The sequence below is a fragment of the Oryctolagus cuniculus genome, chromosome 8 (genome assembly GCF_051225735.1).
Source record: "Oryctolagus cuniculus isolate XC-2025 breed Fujian yellow rabbit chromosome 8, ASM5122573v1, whole genome shotgun sequence".
Classification (NCBI taxonomy): Eukaryota; Metazoa; Chordata; class Mammalia; order Lagomorpha; family Leporidae; genus Oryctolagus; species Oryctolagus cuniculus.
In genome coordinates this window covers 80,440,268-80,458,768 of record NC_142874.1, presented here as the reverse complement: position 1 = coordinate 80,458,768, position 18,501 = coordinate 80,440,268, and the positions used below count along the sequence as shown (strand labels likewise).

The window sequence follows — 18,501 nt, the reverse complement described above, 5'->3', positions numbered from 1 at the left end:
TAACAGAAACCAAATACTTGGAAGAACCAAAGACGCATTTAAAATCTCAAAGAAATACATTCTTGGATGGCATGGATATTCCTTGAGTTTCTAGGAAATAAAAAACTATAAAATTAAATTTTGAAGGAAACAGCTCATAACTATTTAACCTTATATAGATCAGAGTAAATGAAATTTACTTATTCTGTAAAATAAAATAAAATAAAATAATAGAACAAAAATCAAGAAAGTGGTAAAATATTTCATTTCAGAATGAAGTTTTAAACAAGCTGATCTTAATAATGTGTTTTTATCACTCAATACGAGGGTAAGCATGAAACTTTTGTTCTTTAAATAATTTAAAATTTTTCATAGTAAGCAAATAATATCTAGACTCAGCTGCTGAGCTAACACAATGTGAATTCTGCATACCTTTCCATGTACTATTTACAATGCCATTGTCCCTATTTTAAGGTAGAGGAGGTGGTAGAATACTGGGATTGAAAACTGGCTCCAAGGTTGCGCTGTCCAAGTTGGTAGTCCCTAGCTTTGAGTGATTATTTATTTTAAAAGTAATTAAGTTAGAAACAAGAAATACATATGGAAAAGTAACACAAGATGGCAGAATAGAGTGGGAGATTACTGCTCTAGTCTACGGGAAGATAGTTGAGAAATGTGGAGGGAGTGCAATCTCAGTGAACAGTAAGGAAGAAAACTGCAGTGGAAATTCTGAGGAAGTAGGAGGGACATTGTGGATCTGCATGGAGAGTGTGGAAAGCAGCATGAGCATGGACACAATGCAGGATCCCAGCAGCCAAGAGCCTCAGCATCAAATTTGGAGAATGAGGTGAGACCCAACTGCACCAGCCCAGGCCACTGGTGATAAAGCTGCAGGAAGAGGCTCCTTTGAGTCTGGCCTGAAGCACTGTGGGAGACAGAGTACCTGCCAACCTTAGAGGGGGAAGGGAGCATGTTTCTCTCCACCCAACCCTACAACAATGGTGCACTTAGAGTGGCTGAGAGGGCAGGAGCATTTTGGACATATGTAACAGCTGCCTCAACTTGTGTCCACATGCCCAGCAATCAGCCAAGAGGAGACACCTGAGTCTGGCTGGGAGGCTTGATGAGGGAGGGGTGCCCATGTAGGATTGTGAGGTGCCCTCAGCCTCCCGGCATGTCACAGGTTCTGGAAGCATCTCCGCCTCTCTGTGGACAGAATGGACTGGCAGGACAGAGTACATCCTCAACACCCAGTGACTGTGGAAGCCTTGTGTGCTGGGACTGTGGGAACACTGGCTCTGTGGGAGGGTGCAGGGTGTGTATGCTTCTCTGGGAAGTTGAGGTAGGCGGCTCCACACACTACGGGCTCCCTGATTGTCTGGAGTTGGTCACTGCTGCAGGAGCCATGCTCACACAGAGGACCACAAGGATCCTTTATGTGGTTCTTATGGTGGCAGGGATGAATATTGCATCCACTGGGGCTAGTGCCAGGCATTAGGTTGCCTTGAAGGAGAAAAGGTGAGCATGAGACTATGCCAACAGAGATGATCAAATCATCCCCTCTGATAAAGAGATCTATCATGCCCAACTTGGGTGTCACCTTGGACATTCCTTTTTTTTTTTTTTTTTTTTTGACAGGCAGAGTGGACAGTGAGAAAGAGAAAGGTCTTCCTTTGCCGTTGGTTCACCCTCCAATGGCCGCTGTGGCCAGCATGCTGCGGCCAGCACACCGCGCTGATCCAAAGCCAGGAGCCAGGTACTTCTCCTGGTCTCCCATGTGGGTTCAGGGCCCAAGGACTTCCGGGCCACAGCAGAGAGCCAGCCTGGAAGAGGGGCAACCGGGACAGAAGCTGGCACCCCGACCAGGGCTAGAACCCAATGTGCCAGTGCCGCAGGCAGAGGATTAGCCTAGTGAGCTGCGGCGCCGGCCAGACATTCCTCTTACTCTGGAGCACTGAAAAGAGCTCCCTGGCCACACCCAGAACAAACTTCTGGGTATTCACTGAAAGAGCACACACTTCACTAAGCTACAGAGGCATAGTCCAAAGATAAAACCATCAGAGGAAAAAAAAAACCAACAAGTATCTCCACAAATGTCAAGAAATAAATGTCAAATAATCAAGAAACAAGAATAAACAGTACAACATGATGCCCTCAAAAGAACAAATCACATTGGTACTAACATGTGAAGGTGAAGATGAAGAGATTGATGAAATGCTAGAAATGGAATTCAAAAAATTAATCATAGGATTTATTATTCAGAAGTAATCAGAAGCAAATCCTTAAATTAAAGAAATCCACACATGAATAAAATTTTCTTCCAAGAAACTGAGATTTTTAAAGAAAAATAGAAATGACATATTAGAAATGAAGAATTGAATACATCAAATAAAAATGCAGTGGAAAGCCTTAACAACAGAACTGGTGAGACAGAAGAAAGAATATCTGAGTTAGAAGACAAATCTCTGGAAATTTTACATTGAGACCAAAAAAGAAGAGTAAATTAGAAAAAATTTTTAAAAAGTGTTGGATATCCATGGGATAGTATGAAGCAACCCAACATATGGGTGGGTCTTAGGAGTTTCTGAAGGTATGGAAAGAGAATAGATTGGAAGGCCTTTTTACTGAGACAATTATAGAAAACTTCCAAGTACAGGAAGCAAATAAAACTCCTAGTAGACATGATCAGTAAAGATCTTCACAACATATTGGTCAAACTTTCCATAGTAAAATATAAAGAAAAGATTCTAAAATGTGCATGAGAGAAATGCCAGATTACTTTCAGAGAATTTCCAATTAGACTTCTCATTAGAAACCCTACAGAATAGGAGAGTGTGAAATATAGTCCAAGTTGTAAGAGGAAAAAACTGTCATCAGAATACTGTACCCTGCAAAGCTCTCATTTAGGAATGAAGGTGAAATTAAGACCTGCCATAACAAGTAGAAATCAAAATAATTTGTCACCACTCATCCAGCCTTACAAAAGATGCTTAAGGGTGTGCTATACACAAAAACACAAACATGGTCATCACTATAAAACAATGTGAAGACAGAAAATCTCCAGTAAAAGCACAAAGGAAATGAAAAGTAAATATAGAAATACACATAGAGAAATGCCAGGGCAAAGTCATTACTTATCAATAGTAACCAGAATGTAAACAGCTTCAATTCTCATGTTAAAAGATACAGACTAGCTAATGGATATAAAAAAAAGACCCAGCTATTTGCTGTCTATAAGACACAAACTTCCCAACAAACATAACCACAAACTGAAAGTGAAAGGATGGAAAAAGATGGTACATTCCAATGGAAAGCAAAAAAGAACAGGTGTAGCCATCCTATTATCAGACAAAATAGACTTTTAACACAAAAACTGTTAGAAGAGATAAAGGATGGCACTATGTAATTATTAAGGGATCAATTCAATAGGAAGATGTGAATATAATAAACATATATGCATCCAAATCATATTGTATTGGAGACACAGACTCCAATATAATATTAATGGGGGACTTCATTACTCCACTTTCATCAATGGACAGATCAACCAGACAGAAAATCAGCAAGTAAACAACAGAGTTAACTGACATTATAGGCCAATTGACCTAATTGATATCTACAGAACTTCTCATCCTACAGCTGCAGAATACACATTTTTCTCACCAGTGCATACAACTTTCTCTAGGAAAGACCACATGCTAGGCTGTAAAGCAAGTCTCAGAAAATAAAAAAAAAATCATAATCATACCATGCATCTTCTCTGAACACTATGGAATGAAGCTGGAAATCAACAACTCAAGAATTTCTAGAAAATATGCAAATACATGGAGAATTGAAGAATATGCCACTGAATGAACAGTGGGTCACTGAAAAAAATAAAAACAGGAATCAAAAAATTACTGGAAACAAACGAATATGACAATACAACATATTAAAACATGTGGGATACAGCAAAAGCAGCGCTAGAGGGAAGTTTATAGCAATTGGTGCTACAACAAGAAATTGTAAAGGTATCATATAAATGAACTATTAATGCATCTCAAGGACCTATAAAAACAACAACAAACTAAACTCCAAGTTAATAGGAGGAAATAAATCATTGAAATTAGAGAAGAAACAAAATTGAAACACAAAAATACAAAATATCAGCATAACAAAAGGTAGCTATTTGAAAAATTAAAAATGACATGCCATTTGCCCAAATAATAAAAAGAGGGTGAAGACTCAATTGAATAAAGTCAGAGATGAAAAAGGTAATGTAACAACAGATTCCACAGTAATAAAAAGAAACATCAGGGATTACTACAAAGAGCTGTATGCCAAAAATTGGGAATCCTAGAAGCAATGGATAGATTCCTGTACACATACAACCTACCAATATAGACCTATGAAGACACAGAAAACCGAAACAGACCAATAACAAAGATGGAGACTGAATCAGTTATAAAGACCTTCCCAACAAAGAAAAGCCAAAGACATGACAGATTCACTGCTGAATTCTATCAGACATTTAAAAAAAAAAAACTAACTCCAATTCTTCTCAAACTATTCAAAACAATTGAAAGGGAGGGAATCCCTTCCAACCTCCTTCTATGAAGCCAGCATCACCTTAAATCCTAAATCTGAAAAAGATACAACAGAGAAAGAGAATTATAGACCAATTTCTCTGAGGAACATAGATGTAAAAATCCTTAAGAAAATAGTAGCCAATCAAGTTCAACAACACATCACAAAAATTATTCACCCAGACCAAATGAAATTTTCTCTGGTATGCAGGGATGGTTCCACATTTGCAAATCAATAAATGTGAAACATCACATTAAGAACCTGAAGAACAAAAAACAATATGATTGGCTCAATAGATGCACAGAAACCACTTGATAAGATACAACATCCTTTCATGATAAAAACCTTAAGCAAACTGGGTATAAGGAAAACTCAACACAATCAAGGCAATTTATGACAAACCATGGCCAATATCTTAGTGAGTGTAGAATAGTTGGAAACACTCCTACTAAGATCCAGAACAAGACAAGGATGACCACTCTCACCATTCCCATTGAATATAGTCCTGAAAGTTTTAGCTGGAACCATTAGGCAAGAGAAAGAAATCAAAGGGATACAAATAGGGAAGGAGGAAGTCAAATTGTCCCTATTTGCAGATGACATAATTCTATATAGGGGATTCAAAAGATTCTACTAAGAAACTATTGGAACTCATGAAAGAGTTTGTTTTGGTAAAGTTGCAGGATATAAAATTAACACACAAAAATCAATAGCCTTTGTATACACAGACAATGCCATGGCTGTAAAATAACTTTTATGATCAATGCCATTCACAATAGCTACAAAAAAATAAATACCTTGGAATAAATTTAACCAATGACATGAAAGATTTCTACAAAGAAAATTATAGAACATAAAAGAAAGGAATAGAAGATATGAAAAAAATGGAAAAATCTTTATGTTCAAGGATGAGAAAAATCAATATCATTGAACTGTCCATAATAATGAAAGCCATTTACAGATTCAAGGCAATCCCAATCAAAATACTAATGACATTCTTCTCAGATCTAGAAACACGATGCTAAAATTCATATGGAAACAGAGGAGGCCCCAAATAGCTAAGGCAATCTTACACAACAACAACAAATCCAGCTGGCGCTGCGGCTCAATAGGCTAATCCTCCACCTGTGGCGCTGGCACCCGGGTTCTAGTCCCAGTCAGGGTGCCGGATTCTGTCCCAGTTGCTCCTCTTCCAGTCCAGCTCTCTGCTGTGCCCTGGGAGGGCAGTGGAGGATGGCCCAAGTGCTTGGGTCCTGCACCCGCATGGGAGACCAGGAGAAGCACCTGGCTCCTAGCTTGGGATCGGCACAGCGCCGGAGGTGGCGGCCACTTGGGGGTTGAACCAACGGCAAAGGAAGACCTTTCTCTCTGTCTCTCTCTCTCACTGTCCACTCTGCCTGTCCAAAAAAAAAAAAAAAAAAAAAAAAAAAAACACACACACACACAAAAAAACAAATCCAGAGACATCACATTACCAGATTTCGAGATATACTAGAGGGCAGTTATAATCAAAATATTTGGTACTGGCATAAAAACAATGGATAGACCAATGGAAAAGAATAGACACTTAGGAAATCAACCCACACATCTACAACCAACTTATCCTTGACAAAGGAACTAAAACCAATCCCTGGAGCAAGGACAGGCTCTTCTACAAACAGTACTGGGGAAACTGGAGCTCTGCATACAGATTTATGAAGCAACAGCCCTACCTTACACCTTACAGAAAAATCCACTTGATCAAAGACCTAAAGTTACAACTTAATAGCATCAAATTATTAGAGAACATTGGGAAAACCTTGCAAGAAATTGGCATAGGCAAAGACTTCTTGGTAAAAAAAAAAAAAAAAACCAGAAGCACAAGAAATCTAAGCCAAAATTGACAAATGGATTGTACCCAGCTAAGAATCTTCTGCACTCTAAAGGAAACACTCAGCAGAGTGAAGAGGAAATGAACAGAATGAGAGAAAATATTTGCAAATTATACAAATGATAAAGGATTAATATCCAGAATATGTAAAGAGCTCAAAAAACTCAACAACAATAATCCAGCTAAACAATCCAGCTAAAAAATGGGCAAATGACTTGAACAGGCATTTTTTGGAAGAGGAAATCTAAATGGCCAACAGACACATGAAAAATGCTCAGGATCACTAGGTGTCAGGGAGATGCAAATCAGAACCACAATAAGGTTTCACCTCACCCTCATTAGAATGGCTTTCAAGAAGAAATCTACAAACAACAAATGCTGGCAAAGATGTAGGGGAAAAGGTACCCTAAATTACTGTTAGAGGGAATGTTAACTGTTCTAGCCACTGTGGAAGACAGCATGTAGATCCCTCAGAAATCCGAATATAGACCTACCATACGACCCTGCCATCCCAATCCTGGGAATTTACTCAAAGGTAATGATATCAGCATATGAAAAAGTTTTCTGTACCTTCACGTTAGTTGCAATTAAATTCACAATAGCTAAGAAGTGGAAACAACCCAGATGTCCTTCAGCTGAAGAATGGATAAATAAACTATGGTATATGTACACCATGGAATACTACACAGAGGTAAAAAAGTAACAATGAAATCCTGTCCTTGGCAAAAAATGGATGCAACTAGAAAACATTATAGTTAGTGAAATATCCAGTCCCCAAAAGACAAATATCGTATGTTCTCCCCGATCTGTGGTAACTAATAGAGTATCTAAAAGGTAATCTATGCAAGTGAATTTGACACTTTGATATGTGATATCCTTGAACAGCCTTGTCTTGATTGTTGAGTAATGGTATTTTTTTTTTCATACTATTTGTTGAACTCTTTACTTAGTGTAGGGTTAATCTTATATGTATATAAAGTTAATTGAAAATATATCATAGTACAAAATAAGAATGGGAATAGGAGAGGGAGGAGGAAGAAGGGTGGGAGTGTGGGTGGGAGTGAGGGTAGGGTGAGAAGAATCACTGTGTTCCTAAATTTGTATATATAAAATGCATGAAGTTTATACACTTTAAATAAAATTTCTAGGTAAAACAATTAAGTTAAGTTAAAATTCAATTTCTGTTACCTTGGCCATGTTTCACATGTTCAATAGTTACATGTGGCTAGTGACTACTGTATTGGATAGCAAAAATACAGACCATTTTTATTTATCACTAAATAAAAGTTCTATAGAATCACACTTTTCTAGTGTTAGACTGTATAGGTTCAAATTTTTGTTCCAGGAATGGGTATTTGAGCTAGTATTTAAGGTTCTCTTTAAGATGCTTATTTCATGTCCATATCAGAATGCCTCGCTTTGAGTCCTGATTCTAGCTCCTGACTCCAGTGCCCTACTAATGTATTCCCTGGGGAGCAGCAGTCATGGCTCAAGTAGTCGTGTTTTTGCCACACACATGGCAGACCAGTATTGAGTTTTCAGTTACCCAGCTCCCAGGTTTCGCTTGTGCCCATTCCTAGCCATTGAGGCATTTGGGGAGTGAAGTGGCAGGTGGGAGTTATCTGTTTCTCAAATAAATAAATAAATAAATTTTAAAAAGTGAAATTTTAGTTCCAGGACATACTGACTTCTCTGTGAATTGACCCCTCTGTGCTTCAGTTTCAAACATGTATGTGATAAAAACAGTAGAATTTACTACTTGGGGGCCAACGCCGTGGCTCACTAGGCTAATCCTCCACCTGCGGCGCTGGCACACCGGGTTCTAGTTCCAGTTGGGGCGTCAGTTCTGTTCCAGTCACTCCTCTTCCAGTCCAGCTCTCTGCTGTGGCCTGGGAGTGCAGTGGAGGATGGCCCAGGTCTTATGGCTCTGCACCCACATGGAAGACCAGGAGAAGCACCTGGCTCCTGGCTTCGGATCAGCACAGTGCACTGGCCGCAACATGCCGGCCATAGCGGCCACTTTAGGGGGTGAACCAATGGAAAAAGGAAGACCTTTCTCTCTGTCTCTCTCTCTCTCTCACTGTCTAACTCTGCCTGTCAAAAAAAAAAAAAAAAGAATTTACTACTTGAAATTTTGAGATTAATGTACATAAGGCACTTGACATTTTGTAAGCATTCAATAATTGTTAGCTCTTACTGTTAAAGTATCATCATAGCCCTAATTCTAAAATGAACATTTTCATAATTTTAAATTGTGATATATTTTACAACTAACAAATATTTAATGTGGTTTTATTTAATGTATTGGGTTCCCTGTTATTAACAGCATCTTTTGATCAATAAAATATGAAATGTATCCCTAGAATAATTTGTATGTCCCAAATTTACATATCAAAGGGAAATAGAATTCTAAAACCATGGTAAGAAAGAAATTAGGCAGAAATTTGGGATATATAGCTTACAACAAAAATAATTCATTTTTATTTTATATAATCACTATACAAGTTCAAATTTATGTTCTTATCTTTCACATTACGAATGCATTCTCAGGAAACATTTACTTTTGTTTGTTTAAAAGAGAAAGGAAAGATCCACAGCTCTTTAGTCTTTAGTTTTATTAATTTCCTTGTGCTCTATCTCCCTTCCTTCCTCTTCCAACAACGTGGTGGTAAAACACAGGTGAACAAGATATAGTATCTCATCTCAAGGAGCTGAGGCCAAATAACAGGAGAAGGTAAACGTCCAGGTAATTTCAATTCAGTGTATTAAGTGCTTAAATAGTGCTGACAGGGATGGGAGGATAGGAGGTGTGATATTCAAACGTTCCTGGGTCAAGAGAGTTTAAAGAAATATTTTCTGAAGGATATTTAATACAAGACCTGAATATAGAGTAAAAAGCTTTACCATACAAGCAAGAACTCAGGTCAAGGTGCTCTGAATATCTGCAAGAAAAATGTAGTAGTTCCAAGAACAATTAAACAAATAAATAAAAACTAGAATAGAATAGAAACACAGGAAATACCCTGACCTAGAAGATATTAAAATATAATTATATTTTAAAGGTTGAATGAAAACAAAGTGAAATGTAAGCAATGAAATCTAAAATCAGGGAAGAATGGTAAGAGATTCTTAATAAATCAAAAAGTGAGACTGAAGCTCAATGGTATAGCCTCAACAGTGAAAGTCAGATGAGTGTACCATATCAGAAGAAAAATAATTGATGTAAGAAATAAAAAAATAATAGTCCAGAGATTTTAAACAATTTGATATTATTTAGACAACTGGAAATTATCTAATTTTCATTCACAGTGTTGTTGCTAAGCAGGGAATTTAAGGGTATATTTTTAAATAATTAAAGCTGGTATATGGACCAGAAAATTTATTCACTCAGAGTATTAAGCCTTGTCATTATATAATATAAATATTAGTGAAGCTCAGTTTTTAGGAACCTAAAGGGAAATACAGGGAAAAAGAAGTTATCTACAAATTATATAAAATGATAGATTTGCTCAAGAAATCAACGACAAAACATCATGAATTCGAATAACCACAGCATCTGCTGAGATTTGACAAAGCTCATGAAAGCTATTCCCTTAATGAGATTTTCCACAAACTAGAAGTCAGCTTGGGTTAGATTTCCACAGAATATTAATTTATAAATGATCTAACAGAATTTTCCAGCAAAAGTTAAAGATCCTCTTCTTATTCACATTTCACCTTCCCACCTACCATCTCATTTTCAAAATCCACAGTTCCTTCCCCTACATCACTGACAGACCCTGACCTTGGCTCAGTTCCAATCCAATTTTTCCTCTGTCTGTTTAAGCCATGCACAGATGAAACCTGCTTCTTTTCTGCCCCAGTCTCCAATTTCCCTAAGGCTCTGCGCAGTCCTCTTTCTGCTCCATCTACATCTCCCTGCCAACACATTGCATCCTCTGGAGCTCTCAGCTCCTCATAAGCAAAGCTCCTTTTAGCTTCAAGCTCCTCTGAAACATGACCTTTATCTTGCTGGTGCCACCGAACACAGGCTCTCTGAAGATATCCCCAGCTAAGTTGTGGCTCTTTTCCACACTTCTCACATCACTGGGCCTGGAAGTGGGTAGGCACCCTACTTGTATTTCAAACAGTTCTCTTTCTATTCTTTATAAACTCTAAATTTGAATCTTATCTTAGAATACAGAATCTACGGCTCTTGGTTTACTGTCAAACACCCTTCAATTCTACTTCAAAATCAAATTAGCCTCCACATGGAAGATAATTCCAGTGCCTTAGACTCATGGTTCACAGATCCTCTCCTTGTGATCTTACATTGCCTGCTACCAACTCCTGTGATTATGCCCTGGAAGAGTTAATCATTACCATTTATAGAAACCCACTCTCATCACAATTGCAAGCACCCATTTTTTTAAAAGATTTTTTTTTTTCCTGAAAGAGTCACAAAGAGAGAAAGAGGGAGACATCCACTGGTTTAGTCCACAAATGTCTGGCTGGGCCAAGCCAACGCCAGGAAACAGAAATTCCATCTTGAACTCCCATGTGTATGCAGGGGCCCTAGCACTTGGGCCATCCTCTGCTGCTTTCCCAGGCTGAAAGTGGAGCAGCTGGGATTTGGACAGAGGTGCTAGCATCACAGGCCATGACAAGGACCCCTCAAACAGCCCATTTCTAATTACTGATTTATTTTTTCTTGCAAAAAATCTTAACCTCCTGAGAATACTAATCCATTCATTCTCCTATTTTTTGCTGTCCCTATACTGTTTCTTTGCCTACTTTAAATTTTCTGCACCGTCTTTGCAACTATTCTTTGTAAACATGTGCAACTCTATTTCCCTCCTTACTATAGCCCCTTCTCTTGGGAAAACTGTAATTCTGCCTAAACTCAACTGTCCTCCTAAGTCATTCTCACAGAAAAGCTGAAAATTATGCATATTGGTTTCTACAATCTGAATATGTCCTCTCCACATCTGTGGATGTTGAAAGGCAGTCACCAGTGTGATAATTTAAAGAGGCAGGGCCCTTGGGAGGTAATTAAGTCATGAAGGTGGACACTCATGAATGGGATTAATGCCCTTGTGAAAGAAATTGGACGGACTGCCCCAGATCCTCTGTCCTTTCCACTGTATTAAACAAGAAAGCACCATATTTGGAGCAAACACAAACCATCACCAGAATAAATCTCCCAGTATCCTGATTTTGGAATTCTAAGCTTCTAGAACTGCAAGAAGTAAATTTCTGCTGTTTATAATTACGCAGCGTGGGATATTATTATTTTTTCTATTTTTTTACAGATGCCTGAAATAAATTTGTTTCACTTAGCGTTGGCCACCAATATTACTTGATTTCCTTTGTTTATTATCACACTCAGTTTCCAGATAAACATTTCTCATCATCCTCTTTTCCAATTGCTAACAGCTCCTCTCTTATCTTCACTCTCAATTGTTAAGCTTTGTTCTTATTTCATGAAGGAAACGGAACCACCCAGGTTTTATTCTGACTTCTACATGTACCCACCCTAATTCACCACTTCCCTGCTCACACACTCTCCCCTCCTTCCAACCCTTACATTGTTTTCTAGATGCCAAGTTCTCTCTCTCTTACTTATGAATTTCTCTCCAGTAATTCTTCTTCCCTCTCTCCAGCATCAGCAATCATCTTTATTGGCTCTATCCTTTCTATATCCTGCTACTTTACCAATCTCTTTTATGAATTTCAATAGTCTCTTCATGGAGTCTTTTGGGTTTCCAATATATAAAATCATGTCGTCATCAAATAGGGATAGTTTGACTTCTTCCTTCCTTATTTGTATTCCTTTGATTTCTTTTTCTTGCCCGATGGTTCTGACTAAAACTTCCAGGACTATACTAAATAGCAATGGTGAGAGTGGGCATTCTTGTCTGGTTCCAGATTTCAATGGGAATGCCTCCAATTTTTCCCCATTCAGTAGGATGCTGGCTGTGGATTTATTATAAATTTCTTTGATCATGTTGAGGAATGTTCCTTTTACAGCCAATTTGGTTAAGGTTTTCATCATAAAATGGTGTTGAATTTTGTCAAATACTTTCTCTGTATCTATTGAGATAATCATATGGCTTTTAGTCTTCAGCTTGTTAATGTTGTTTGTCACATTTATTAATTTTTGGATGTTGAACCATCCCTGCATACCAGGAATAAATCCCACTTGGTCCGGGTGAATGATCTTTCTGATGTGTCATTGCATTTGATTGACTAGTATTTTCTTAAGGATTTTTACATCTATGTTCATCAGGGATATTGGTCTATAGTTCTCTTTCGTTGTCATATCTTTTTCTGGCTTAGGAATTAATGTGATGTAGCCGTCATAAAAGGAGGTTAGGAGGATTTCCTCCCTTTCAATTGTTTTGCATAGCTTGAGAAGAATTGGAATTAATTTTTTAAATGTCTGATGGAATGCATCAGTGAAGCCATTGGGACCTGTGCTTTTCTTTGTTGGAAGGGTCTTTATTACTGATTCAATTTCCATCTTAGTTATCGGTCTGTTTAGGTGTTCTGTCTTCATGACTCTATTTAGATAAGTTGTTATGTGTCCAGGAATCTATCCATTTCTTCTAAGTTTTGTGATTTGTTGGCACACAATTCTTTATAGTAATTCCAGATGATTCTTTATTTCTGTGGTATCTGTAGTTATATTTGCTTTTTCAGTTTTGATTTTATTGAACTGAGTTTTCAGCTCTTTTTTTGTTAGTTGGGCCAATGATGTATCAATTTCACTTATTTTTTCAAAAAAAAATCAGCTCTTCATTTCATTGATCTTTTGTATTTCTTGTTTCAATTTTATTTATTTCTTCCTTAATTTTAAATATTTCTTTCCTCTTACTAATTTGGAGTTTGTTTTATTTCTTAATAGGTCCTTGGGATGCATTGACACCTCATTTATTTGATGACTTTACAGTTTCTTGATATAGGCACTAATTACTGCAAAACTTCCCTTATTTTTTTATTTATTTTTTTATTTTTTGACAGGCAGAGTGGACAGTGAGAGAGAGAGAGACAGAGAGAAAGGTCTTCCTTTGCCGTTGGTTCACCCTCCAATGGCTGCCGCGGCCGGCGCATCGCGCTGATCCGATGGCAGGAGCCAGGTGCTTCTCCTGGTCTCCCATGCGGGTGCAGGGCCCAAGGACTTGGGCCATCCTCCACTGCACTCCTGGGCCATAGCAGAGAGCTGGCCTGGAAGAGGGGCAACCGGGACAGAATCCGGTGCCCCGACCGGGACTAAAACCCGGGGTGCCGGCACCGCTAGGCGGAGGATTAGCCTAGTGAGCCACGGCGCCGGCCCAAAACTTCCCTTTTAATATTGCTTTTGCTGTATCACTTAAGTTTAGATAACAGGTACTATCATCTAAAATAGTCTCCAGAAAATTTTTTTTATTTCTCTTTTGATTTATTTTATGACCCACTGTTCATTCAGGAGCATGTTGTTCATGTGTTTGCATATGTTCTTGAGATTCTTGAGTTGTTGGTTTCGAGCCTCAGTCTGTTGTGATCAGAGGAGGTGCATGGTATGATTTTGATTTTTTTGAATTTGCTGAGACTTGCTTTATGGCTTAGTATATGATCTATCCTAGATAAAGTTCCATGCACTTCTGAGAAGAATGTGTATTCTGCAGCTGTGGGGAGAAAAGTTCTGCCTCCTCTCATGCAGTCAGTGTTTTCTCAGTCTCAGCACCCAGGGCTCTGAGGGTCAAGGAGTGCAAATGGGGACACTACACCCCACTAGCCCATCCTGTCGGCTGAGAGGCTGAGGTGTTTCCACAGCCACTGTCCATGTGTGTTCCAGCTTGCTGGATCGAGTCCAGTCATCCCAACTAGATTCAATGTCAGTGAGGAACGTGGGTTTTTCTCTCTGGTATGATCTCTGGATCACAGGCATACACAATACCTACTAGCCGACGCCTTGCTCATTTCACAGTTTTAGTGGGCATGTAGGAGAGTCCTGCAGGCAACACTTCAATTCCATAGTGAAGGCTCCCTTTCCCCTCCTGTTGCAGGGTAGGTGCAGCTGCCTCGGTGGTACAGTCTATTCTCATCAGTTGTTCTTAAACTGCTGTGGTTGCCCCCACCAACAGGGTGGAGGGAAACCCCAATAATTGCTGGGTGCGTGCCACTACCTGCCTATGTCCAAAAATGGCACCAGCTGGCCACAGGTTCTGTTGTAGGCTGGAGAAGAGGAGAGAGAGAGAAAGAGAGAGAGAGAGAGAGAGGGAGAGGGAGAGGGAGGGAGGGAGGGAGGGAGAGAGAGAGAGAGGTGTAGCTTTTTTCCCCTCTCTGGGTGAGCAGTTTCTGCTGTCCTGAGGGATCCAGAATAGACTTGAAAGGTGCAGTTCACTAAGCTCTCTCTCCTGCTGTAGCAACAATGGTGCAGTCCATGGCCTGGTTTGCCAGGGCAGGCGCCTTCTTCCCCCATCCACACTGCTGCTTCTTTTGTTGTTTTGTTGCACCTTGCTGTCTGTCTTCACTTTTCACACAGCTCCAGGCTGTTTCTAATGCTTTCGCAGGCTCTCCTACGCAAATTTCCTCTGAAGCTTTACCCTGAGAGTTTACTTTTCCTACTTTGTTTTATATTAATTTCACCCAACCTAAATCAGACCTCCCTATAACGATTCTGCCATCTTGGAACTGTACTTAGTTTTTAAAGAAATTTGTTTTTTCTTTCTATGCTGCAATGAAATAATCTAATCATAAAGTTAGTTCTTAAAATTAAAAAATGCTAGTATGCAGTTCTTGCAGTTCTTTTTGAATTAGATTCACTGTAGGCTTTCTTTAATATAAAAGTAATGAGAAGTACATGGTCATTAATCACAGAGATAAACATTTTATTGTATTTTAACACAAAACTGTTTTAATTTTTCAGCTAATAAAAGCAGAATAACAATGAGTCAAAAAGTAAAAAGAAAAGCCCACCTCTATGAATACAAGAGGCATTGGATTATTTCAGATGAAATATTAGTGAGTATATAACATCTTTATTTCATATGTTCACATCCCTACTTTCAGTTACATTGCATTGAGGTCTGTGAATACGAAAATGTTACTGCATCTAAGGACATATATTCTGGAAAAATTCAACACATAAAATGATTTTCAAAGAAAGCTAACAACATAAAAATATATGTGTGGTCATTCATTGGTAAATAATTATGTTCAGTTAACAAATAATATTCACTCTTATTATATATTTAAACGCAGAAAGATTTCAGTGAGCTGGAAAGATTCATTTCCTTCGATATCTGCTCCAACAAGGCATAGATATTTTGATGTTCACACAGTCATTCTTGGGTTATACCTTTCCCAGCCCCAATAATCCTGTAGTGACACACAAAGACACTACAACCTTAGTGAGAATCATATTTTGGCAGATCAAGCAGGAAAGCTCTGAATACCTCAAACATGTGCAGAGAGGTAAAGGGCTTGAAGAAGGAAGTGGAGTTACCAAGATGGACCTCACCCCTTTAAAACTGTGCCTCAAACTGGCTTTCAGAAGGAGTCATATTAGTGAGTAAATTTGAAATGGCTTAAAATTTTAAAATTAGAGTAAAAAAAACTTTCTACATTGAATCTAAATATTCTGACAGGGAACACATACATTTCTTAATGTGGGTCCGTACACTGAGGCAGGTTACACCTTGGGGTAAGGGGCTTATGAGTGCTTCACACAACTGATTTCCTTTTCTACTTTTTTTACAACGTCCTCTCCAAAATACACCTGCAGGTAGCCAGGAAAAAGGAGGTGATCTGCCAGCTGAGCAGCCTTCAGTGGTGCATCCTCTGGGGCAGATGGAGTGTTCCATTTGGATCTCCATCAGAACTTCAGTGCCTCTCACAGAGCCAGAGGCATTTTGTAAGGATATAAATATTTCTAGAAAGAGTGAATGAATTCCTTCTAGATGTAACTGCATGACACACAGCAACTTGAGCATGTACCCCATATTCTGAAAACAAAATGCACTGGTCAGAGATTCTAAGGACACTGTCAGCTATAAAACAAAACAAATACTTCTCAGTTCCATAAATGAGTAAGCCAAAGTGGAGAATTTTAAAGGGATCAGGAGTTAGTTCCTTTGTATTCATATTTTGGTTAGCAAATGTTTATTTGGTTTCTACTATATGGAAGAAAATCTACTAGGAGTTTACTAGGATGATGCAAAGATAAGATTGCATGGTCCATATGCCCTCAGAAAATGTGCATCTGGTACTGGCTTTTTGCCAAGAAATCCTCAAATAACTATAATTAAAGACAGATGTGCTGTTAAAAGTATAAGATGTTGCTTAGTTAAAATTAAAAACATGAATTAAGTGTCTAATGTGGAAGGCATTACACTAAACTCTGTGGTGGAAATAGAAATAATTACTTGTATATTATTTCCACTTTCAATTAAATTATGCCACAGATTAAGCAATAACTCATGTATACAAATTAGTATCAGCAAGACAAAATGCTAAATTAATATTCCCAAGCTAAAACTAAAGCAATTAAAAATATGAATGCCTAAAAATACCTTCATTCATGATCTATTTTAGCACTATTCTGAATTAGATATTATTGTTGTTGTTGTTGTTATAGATTCGAAATGACTGGATAGGCAAGAACTACATGAAAGGTTATCCTTTCAGAAAGGAGAGCTGGAGAGACAGTGGTATGAGTAGGTCAGAGAAGGAATGAAGGATCCAACCTCCCTAAAGTATAATCAGCCTGTTAAGATACTCTAGATACATAAATCTATTCTGGTTACAAGAATCTTAATAGGTAAATCTGTTGAATTTGAAGGAACAGGAATAGTCAAGGTAAATTGGAAAACAAAAGTTGAGAACTGAGTGACAGAAACTGGAGAGGTACAGAGGTCACATCAAGGGAGGAATTGAAGATGTCATTAAACTATAGTGTCAGTATCTGAAGTCATTTTACCCCTTGTCCTTGCTTCCCATGTCTTTCTAATTAATTCATCAAGCAGCTTCCAGAATAATCTTCTGCTTATTTATTTAAGAGACAGAGCTCTCATCTGTTGGTGCACTCCCTAAATGCCCTGAATCGCCAGGGTTGAGCCAAGTTGAAGCTGGGAGATAAGAACTCCATCCAGGTCTCCCAAATGGGTGGCAGGGACCAAACTCCCTGAGTCGTCATCGCTGCTTCCCAAGGTCTGCATTATCAGCAAGTTAGAACTGGGAACAGAGCCACAAACGGAACCTACTCACTTGAATGGGATATGGGCCTTCCAATCAGTTTCTCAACCACTGGACCCTGGATCAATATGTTTTAAGTAAAGCTGCTAAAATAATCAGTTACCCACAAAATACACAGAGTACAGATATCGCAGAATGTCAGGCCCTGGAAATTATGGTTGTAACAGTTCACAATCCCAAGTCATGAGGGTTAATTTCTTCAGTTCTCCAAAGAAACCCCAAACATCACCACTCCTGTGAGCTTACTCAAATGAATCTTTGTTATGAAACTATACCCACATTTAAAAGTACAGTTCAGATACCCGTTCTGTTGTGGACTTTCCCCTCTCCCTTGAGTACAAGGCAGGATTCAGTCAACAATGACTACAGAACGTTCTTAGATCTTGGCAAGCAGAAAACCTGACATTTTCAGATTTTCATTTTAATTTAGCACAATGGACAGTACTGATAGAATTTCAGAGCTTTTTCTTATGATGGAGAAGTCATAAGATATGAAAACTTACCACATCTCTTTCTAAACTACTAAATGGCACCCAAAATGTATGTTCCATTACAGCCTAAAATCTGGTACAACTAATTGATATATGTGAAGAAAACATAACTAGGGGTGCAAGAGCATCTTTCTACCAACAGGATATTCATTCATAAAGGCAGACTTTGAATTTCTTTGGCAGATCCCAACACATCTTAAAACTAAGAAAATCCGTTTACTTCTTTTTGGTCAAAGTTTATCACTATGGGCTTGAAGCTTCTAAGACACCTTTTAAAAGCTGAGAGGAGTCAGCATCTGCCACAGGCTCCACTCTCAGCTGGGAGCTGTGATCTTATTCCTCTTCTGGGGTTCTATGATCCTGAATCGGTGCTTCATA

The 18,501-nt window shown here is 38.5% G+C and overlaps 2 protein-coding genes across 5 annotated transcripts in view; one reads left to right on the top strand and one right to left on the bottom strand.

Moving 5' to 3' along the window:
• ARSJ (arylsulfatase family member J) overlaps positions 1-18,501 on the bottom strand; it is a 103,400-nt gene that overhangs the window by 26,201 nt on the left and 58,698 nt on the right. The gene's annotated exons all lie outside the window — the stretch shown is intronic.
• The window catches only part of LOC127483154 (uncharacterized), a 193,741-nt gene that overhangs the window by 167,076 nt on the left and 8,164 nt on the right, over positions 1-18,501 (top strand). For 3 of the 4 annotated variants that reach the window (XM_089302895.1, XM_089302893.1, XM_051819498.3), the window contains one exon: positions 15,306-15,349. In XM_089302895.1, the coding sequence (XP_089159021.1) occupies positions 15,306-15,309 (4 nt within the window). In that variant the 3' untranslated portion in view covers positions 15,310-15,349. Of the gene's footprint in view, positions 1-15,305; positions 15,401-18,501 lie in introns of those variants that run through there. The other variant, XR_016212293.1, reaches the window with a different exon arrangement.